The sequence below is a fragment of the Leptonychotes weddellii genome, chromosome 4 (assembly GCF_054177405.1).
Source record: "Leptonychotes weddellii isolate Sample4059 chromosome 4, ASM5417740v2, whole genome shotgun sequence".
NCBI lineage: Eukaryota > Metazoa > Chordata > Mammalia > Carnivora > Phocidae > Leptonychotes > Leptonychotes weddellii.
This window is the reverse complement of record NC_138372.1, coordinates 85,789,255-85,797,424: the sequence shown is the minus strand read 5'-3', so window position 1 is coordinate 85,797,424 and position 8,170 is coordinate 85,789,255. Positions and strand designations below refer to the sequence as shown.

Below are 8,170 nucleotides of genomic sequence, written 5' to 3'. Positions count from 1 at the left end.
GGGGGTAAATGTTATTAGTTCTGTTTTCATGAGGAAGCAGTTACACTTACCAAAAGACTGTAGCTAGTTGGTGCCAAGCTTGCAACTTGGGCCCCGATCAATCCTGAGCTTGTTCTGGAGTACCATCACCTCTGTTAGGCTTCTGGCTGTGGGGAGTTCTGGATCTCTGGGCGTGACAGGACCAGACAAGTAAATGATGCGGGAGGAGCCAGCATTGCAAGAGGGGTTGCTTTTATTTGTAAATCTTGCTAACTTGCCCATTTGGCTGACTTCTCCCAAGTTGGTCAGTGGCACTGACTGAACACTCTGTGTGCTGGGCTCTGTACCACACACTTTGGAAGGGGACCGGGGAGGCTGTCTCAGCCCTCAAAGGGCTAGCAGGCTGTCCGTCCAAGCAGGAGGGCAGGCAGTCTCTTCTCAGGCCAAGAGAAGGACTCCCCCTCGGTCTTCACAATTGCTGGCTAACATTTCCAGATCCCACCCAAACAGCTCCAACTCTAGTTTGGCCACGCTGTGGTCCAGAATTTGTCCTAAGGGAAAGTGATATATAAAGATGGAGCCGAGAATAAGAGGGACTGGCATCAAGCCTCATTGGAAAGGCAGGGAGAGTCTGTCACTTTGATTGGAGCATATACAACTGGGTCCAAGGGTTCAGAATGCTTCTTGGTCAGGGGATCACTCTTTTCTTCCGAGATTTTGAAAGCTACGCTCGCATAGGTAAGTGCTTCCTCCGGGGATGAAAGCTGCAGAGGAAGAAGGAGGAATAAGTGAGTTCAATTTGGAGGAAGGTGTCTCTTTAGAAGCCACTCAGAGGCTGGGGTCACAGAGGACCAAAGAGGTCAGAAGATGCACGTGCCTAGTGTCCCAGAAGCAGTGTGGTCATCTTACCTTGGCCGGAGGATCTCGGCTGGAGTGAGGGTCTAAGGGAGGATTCAGGGCCCAGGGACTGGAGTGACCTGCCACAGATGCCAGGAAAGAGAGGGATAAGTCTCACCAGTGGGGCCTGGAGGAATGGGAAGCCTCTCTCTGCAGGCTGGGGTGCAGGGGTGGGTTTTGGAGATGGCAAAAGTGGAGGGGCGGGGGGGGGCAGGGAGAGAAGCAAAGGGATTCAGGTCCTCAGTCTGCAGACAAGGTAAGGGACCAGGCTTTTACTCCCCCCCAGCTGTTCTCAGTGTCAGAGCCAGAAGAGCTGTCCCAGCTCTCGGGGACCACTTACATTTCCTGTAGCTCTTTCTGATGAGGAAGATAAGGACCAGCAGCAGCATTGTCAGTAGGACCCCCGCGAAAAAGGCTAAGACCAAATGCTGTATGCTGTTTTGGCAAAGAAAGGGAGCAGATGACCCTCTGGGCTTTCTGAAGGCCTCTGCCGAAGGCCAGAGAGTCACCGTTCCTGCCCGCGGGTGAATCCCTGAAATAGCTTTCATGCTGGTTCGGTGACTTTTACTCTTATCCACGGCTTTTCAACTTTCTGCTTTGGGGTTCCAGAACTGTTTGAGGCCTCAATGCAAACTGTGGGCTCCTGTGCCCCTCAGAAATCTTCATAAGCCCATCCACACAGTTTTTCAATGAGCTGAGGGGATTCATGAATCTCTCGAGGGATCTCCCCTCCCTGGGGCACTCTGGATTAAGACCCACACTCTAAATATAAAAAACCGATTCAGTTCTTCAACTGTTTCTCGTCCCTTTTCCCCAGACCTGCCTCCCAACTCTCATCAGACGAGGCTGTCAGCACAAAATCCACTGCCATGTGGTACAAGGTGAATTAATAGGCGGGAGAGTGCTGGCTTACTTGGTGTGTTCCAGGAAGCGGGGGGCAGAGGCAATTGTCGGGGCCGCTGTGCTGGCACTTTGTCTGTCTGAGAGAGATGAGAGAGCACAAAGGGGCTTAGTGTCTCTGCCATGGCTCCTGGGTCTTTCCAGCTCAGATGTCCCCAGGTGCCCCACCCTGTCCAAGGAGCCAGGGGAGGTAAACGATGGAGGGCCCCACCCTGCAAAAGGAGAGAATGATGTTTCGCATCCTGGATCCTTTAACTTGAAAACTAGAGTTAGAACTGAGAAAACAATCAGCTACCCACGTGGAAGAAGAGCCTTTGTGTTTCTGCCACTCCATGTGCCCCTTTGACAAACAAACACATCTCCTGTCTCTCCCTCCAAGATTTAATGGACCCCGGGGAGATGAGCTTCCTTGGACAGAAGCAGACAATGTCAAGGCCAGGAAATGGAGAACCAAAAGCAAAACCCAGAACTAGCATTTCCCAAAGTTTTGGGGAACTTGACCTTGGAAACTGCTGCCTTTTTTAGTTTGTTCCTTTGTTTGCAGGGCGGCTTCTAACAGTGACTAGCCAAAGGCAGCCATAGTGAGCTCTCCCAAGGCTGGTGCCATAAACAGGGGGCCAGTAAGGGAAGTGAACTGCATTGTCCTAAGCTACCCAGCTGGTCTCGTATTGAGCACACAGACACCTTTTACTCAACTTGGGAGGATAGATTGTTCTCCCTGGTTCCCCTTGTCACTCTTCCTGGCATCGGATAAAATTTGATTCTTCTAACTTCAGAAATGTTGTCCCATGCAGCTCTTTAGTACAGTTACTGGTTAATCCAGGCCGTGTTAACTCAGTAATGAGGCAGGTAATGGTTTCTGTCCTGGACTTACCATTGTTGGGTTCAGGTTTGGAACGCCATCCTCCCATGCTGTCTTCCCGAGAATAAAAAATGTTCCTCTTTGAAAGCCTAGAAAGGAAAGGTAGCAGAGGGGCAAACTCTCAGACTGTAATTTTAATACCAGAGCAGTATCGATGAGAGAGAGGCTAGTCATGGTGGGTGTTCTAGTGAGGACAGTGGTCACGGACTTTACATGGTGTGGTTACTACACCTCAGCAACCAGTCCTCAGCTTTGCAGGTCCACAAATCTGATCTTAGCAGGGCACCAAGAATTGACTGATTGGTCCAGAACTGACTCACACCAACTAACTCACAGGAGACTGATGTATAAACTGAAATGACATAAGGAACATGTTGATGTCACCAGCGTGTTCTATCAGAACACGTGAGAAAGCCAGTTAAAACCACAGTTTTGCTTGGCATTGAATTGAACTAAGTATGGGAGAAGATGAATGGATGATTTTAATATTGAACATCATAGAGATCTAAAGTATTTGCCTCACTCCTCCCCGGCAGTGCTGGGTAACCTTTGACCCACTTTCTCGTGAAGGTCCTTCCTCTAGGCTGTATCAGAACTTTTATTCTGTTCACATACTTGTCTCTTCAAGTATGTCAGTGTCCTTATCTAGGCTATGGTTCTACTTCTTATGTTAACTTTTCTGTATTTTCCCTTTTATTTATTTGTACTAAAAAGTATAAGGTACCTAAAAGCAGCAGAGTAAAATCACCGAAATCCTACTAACGACTGTTAATATTTTAGTGTATTTCTTTTTAGTTATACTTCCATGAATTTCCTAAAAGCTAGTTGAGACTTCATATCTCCTTTTTTGTTGTTTTTACTAAGTTTTTTTTAAATCATAAACATCTCTCCCATGCCACTCAAAACTTTCTATAAGCATTTTTAGTGGTGAAAAGTATTTCTGTTTAGCCATGAACGATAGCTTGCTTAACCACTTTCGTTGTTGATAAAAATGGTCTCCACTTTTATTTAAAGAATAAAACCATGTTAGGAAACCACAGTTTTACTTCATATTTAGGCACACCCATGATAAGAATTTTTGGCTCTGCTTATACCTGCTGTATTTTAAGGTAATTTATTTAGACAATAAATGCCATCTATTATTTGTGTTTATTTATTCAGCTTTCAAAAGTGAATCAATTTCCAGTCCTTGGACATGGGGAGGGTCAGGAGAAGGATACCTCATCGCCATGTGCCACTTACAATAGCAACAATAATAAGTCTTTAGAATCGACCAAATAACATAATCTAGGATAAAGTGCTGACAGGGAAATCTGGTGAGAATTCTGAGACATGAGACCAGGAAGCCCACCATCCGCAGCAGAATCATCAGTGGTAACAATTTTTCTAGCATTTTTGCTCCTTTTCTAATTTAAAAGTCAACAGTGCTCTTTGCAGAGCACCATAAAATATAGAGTATTTTTTAAATATCGAAATATAAGTTTGCCCTAAAAAGAGCATGGTCTTATCCTATGAATTTATATTGGACTTCGCCACTGGGGACGTGGGAGATGAGATGATTGTAGGCTTCTGTAAAATCTTAACCTTCACATCAGTGGCTCTGAATTTACAACCATCCCACAGAAAAATGCTACTAGACACACCTTCAAAAATTTTGGGGCCACCCCATTCTGAAAGACAAAACTGTCGCACATTGCAGCAGGGAAATAAATTCTTACAGATCCAGGCCAAGAAAAGCAGGAAACACATTTCCGTTTGAAAACAACACCCCAAACATTTGACAGAGCATAAATCAAGATAGAAACAGCACTATATATACTTTCTCACGTTTTGTCCGGTCCTGGGAGACTCTTACCGATTGCCGTAAAATCCACCAGCTACGTGCAGCCACTCAAATACAACCCTTCCCCCACCAAATAAAGTTAAACAGAAAAAAAAAATGATAGAAACCACTAAAAATTAGATGACATTTTCTTTGGGTGAATGATTATTTCATCTAGATTAAAAGCATGGGGTAAATGCATTTACCTTCTAAGACAAAGTCCGGTCATAAGACGCCACTTGTCTAGGACTGAACTTTTCACTTGCTCTGTGACTACGCCTACTTTTCAGAGATGACGAAATAGTGGTTTACTGCTACTACGCCATCAAGCTGTGTGTTTCAAACTTGAGGTCAGAATTCCTCTTTGTGGCCAACATTTTTTATATATATATATATATATAAATTATTTTTTATAACAGCATATATTTTTTAATCCCATGAACAGCTTCTTTTGTATCTTTTGACACATGAACACTAGAACATAGGGGGTTAAGACAAGTTTATTTCTAATTAAGTATTTATTAAGTGTTTAACCACCATGCGAGATAAGGTGGAGTTCCCAGCAATATGCCTTCATCATTGTCATCAAGCATCTTCAAATCTCACTTGTTCTAGCCAGAAAGATGAGGCTGATAAGGAGGGACAAAGAGCAGTGTCAAGCATGAGGTACTAGCTGGGCAGACATGAAGTGTGATGGGAGTTATATAGATCCCTGGGGGCGCCTGAATGGCTCAGTTAAGCGTCCGACTCTTGGTTTTGACTCAAGTCATGAGATTGAGCCTGTATGGGGCTCTGCGCTCAGCAAGGAGTCTGCTGGAGATTCTCTCTCCCTCTCCCTCTGACCCTCCTCCCCGATCACGCTCAGGCTCTCTCTCTCTCTCAAAATAAATACATAAAATCTTAAAAAAAAAAAAAAAGAGTTATGGAGATTCCTTCAGAGGGAAGGCGAGTCATTTCTTTATAAATATTTATCCATAAAATAATGTTAATAAAGTATTCTGCATCTTAAGAGAAGTAGTGAAAAATAAAGGAGGATGAATTTAGAAAAATAAACATATGGATTTAGAAATATTAACCAAAATAGAATTTGTGAAAGATTCATTATCATGTATTCACAGATATTTAAGAAATTTGGAGCACAGTAATTTCTAAGAACACTATAGAGGTCCTGGTTACTCTATTGTGTTTCTTATAGGTACGCCCTATAAGAAAACAGTACCTTGAGAATGAAATCTGATATTTAAGGATTCAAGAAGTGTGACAAAAGAAAATAATCCCTGAAATTATTATTCTTTTTACAAAAGAATGTCCTCAATTTATGGAGTTTATGGAAAATAAAGCAAGAATTCTTATGCTTATGAGGCCGAAGTTATCAAAGGAACAGACTGGATAATCCTCATCAGATTATCCTCTCAGTAGCTCAAAGAAACTATTGAAATAGAGAAAAAAACACCTTTAATTTAGAATCACTATCTCTGGATCTCTTAATCAAGAAATGCGTGCTATTTTTTTTCTTTTTGGTGTAGTATTTGAAAACAAGAAACAGTCTATAATTTGAAAAAAGATACTTAAAATAATACATATACTTGCTAAATAAACTGTGAACTAGGTGCTGTGGATATTTCAGAGAACAAGCCAGAAAATTTTCTCATGGGGCCTATTGTCTAATTGAGAAGAGAAATCATAAACACGAAAACAGCAGACATTGCAGACTGTGTTAATGGCCATGAAGGACACAAGCAGAGTGCCATGCTAGACTAGATTAAATGATGGCAGAAGGTCTCTAGATGAAATGGATGAGTGGGGATGGTCTGTCCAAGGAGCAGACACTGAGAACCAGAGGATGGGAAAGAGCTGGTCAGGCAGGGAGCCCCAGAAGACAGTTTCAGGCAGAGGGCATAGCAACTCACAGACAAGGGAAAAGGAAGAACTGGCAGAGCCGGCAGCGCTGGTGAAATTGGGCAAGGCTGCCTACAGGTGGACCCGGAGCTGGGGGTCTGGGGCATGGATGGGGTTTGGATGGAGGGGGCAGAAAGGAACCACATAGGGAGTGCCCCAGGCCTGCGACTGGTTGCTGTGATTCAGGGGATGTTTTTCCCGAAGATCAGTGTGGTTCAAGAGTGGAGCATTTTTGGGGCGCCTGGGTGGCTCAGCTGGTTAAGCGACTGCCTTTGGCTCAGGTCATGATCCTGGAGTCCCAGGATCAAGTCCCGCATCGGGCTCCCTGCTCGGCGGGGAGTCTGCTTCTCCCTCTGCCCCTCCCCTCTCTCATGCTCTCTCTCTCATTCTTTCTCTCAAATAATTAAAATCTTTAAAAAAAAAGAGTGGAGCACTTTTTTTAAATTTAAATTTTTTTATTAAATTCAGTTAATTAACATATGGTGTATTATTAGTTTCAGAGGTAGAGTTCAGTGATTCATCAGTCTTATTTAATACCCAGTGCTCATTACATCATGTGTCCTCCTTACTGTCCATCACCCAGTTACCCCATCCCTCCACCCTCCTCCCCTCCAGCAACCCTCAGTTTTTTCCTATGATTAAGAGTCTCTTATGGTTGTATCCTCTCTGATTTAGTCTCGTTTTATTTTTTATCTATGATCCTCTACTTTGTTTCTTAAATTCCACATATCAGTGAGATCATATGATAATTGTCTTTCTCTGATTGGCTTATTTTGCTTAGCGTAATACCCTCTAGTTCCATCCACATCATTGCAAATGGCAAGATTCCATTTTTTTTGATGGCTGAGTAGTATTTCATTGTTATATATATATACCACATCTTCTTTATCCATTCATCTCTCGATGGACATTTGGGCTCTTTCCATAGTTTGGCTATTGTGGACATTGCTGCTATAAACACTGGGATGCAGATGCCCCTTCAGACCACGACATTTGTATCTTTGGGGTAAATCCCTAATAGTGCAATTACTGGGTCATAGGGTACCTCTATTTTTAACTTCTTGAGGAACCTCCATACTGTTTTCCAGAGTTGCTGCACCAGATTGCATTCCTACCAACAGTATAAGAGGGTTCCCCTTTCTCCGCATCCTCAACAACGTCTGCCGTTTCCTCACTTGTTAATTTTAGCCATTCTGGTATGAGATGGTATCTCATTGAGGTTTTGATTTGTATTTCCCTGATGCTGAGTGATGTTGAGGATTTTTTCATGTGTCTGTTGGCCATTTGGATGTCTTCCTTGGAGAAATGTCTGTTCATGTCTTCTGCCCATTTCTTGATTGGATTATTTGTTCTTTGGGTGTTAAGTTTGATAAGTTCTTTATAGATTTTGGATACTAGCCCTTTATCTGTCATTTGCAAATATCTTCTCCCATTCTGTCAGTTGTCTTTTGGTTTTGTTGACTGTTTCCTTTGCTGTACAAAAGCTTTTTAGCTTGATGAAGTCCCAATAGTTATTTTTGCCTTTGTTTCCCTTGCCTTTGGCAATGTGTCTAGCAAGAAGTTGCTGCGACTGAGGTCGAAGAGGTTGCTGCCTGTGTTCTCCTTGAGGATTTTGATGGATGCCTGTCTCACATTTAGGTCTTTCATCCATTTTGAGTCTATTTTTGTGTACGGTGTAAGGAAATGGTCCAGTTTCATTCTTCTGCATGTGGCTGTCCCATTTTCCCAACACCAATTGTTGAAGAGACTGTCTTTTTTCCATTGGACATTCTTTCCTGCTTTGTCGAAGATTAGTTGACCATAGAGTTGAG

The 8,170-nt window shown here is 43.1% G+C and overlaps 1 protein-coding gene across 5 annotated transcripts; it reads right to left on the bottom strand.

Annotated features, from left to right (window-relative positions):
- Positions 1-214: 214 nt before the first annotated feature.
- On the bottom strand, positions 215-4,756 carry C4H1orf162 (chromosome 4 C1orf162 homolog). 5 transcript variants are annotated; one of them, XM_031036476.2, is made up of 6 exons: positions 4,667-4,756; positions 2,651-2,727; positions 1,790-1,988; positions 1,217-1,311; positions 889-956; positions 215-743 (listed from the first exon to the last, which is right to left on the bottom strand). In XM_031036476.2, the coding sequence occupies exons 1-6, from the start codon at positions 4,687-4,689 to the stop codon at positions 582-584; spliced, it is 624 nt and encodes a 207-aa protein (XP_030892336.1). In that variant the 5' UTR covers positions 4,690-4,756; the 3' UTR covers positions 215-581. The 5 variants fall into 5 exon arrangements, with proteins under 5 accessions (XP_030892336.1, XP_006741171.1, XP_030892337.1 ...); XM_006741108.3 differs by having other exon boundaries at positions 1,790-1,856; XM_031036477.2 differs by lacking the exon at positions 4,667-4,756 and adding an exon at positions 4,494-4,653.
- Between the last annotated feature and the right edge of the window lie 3,414 nt (positions 4,757-8,170).

Excerpts from the sequence above, each read along its gene's own strand:
- C4H1orf162 (XM_031036476.2), bottom strand. The coding sequence starts at position 4,689 with ATGACCGGACTTTGTCTTAGAAG. Across the intron at positions 2,728-4,666 it reads ACCGGACTTTGTCTTAGAAG|GCTTTCAAAGAGGAACATTT; the intron begins GTAAATGCATTT and ends TTTCCTTTCTAG. Across the intron at positions 744-888 it reads GCCGAGATCCTCCGGCCAAG|CTTTCATCCCCGGAGGAAGC; the intron begins GTAAGATGACCA and ends CTTCCTCTGCAG.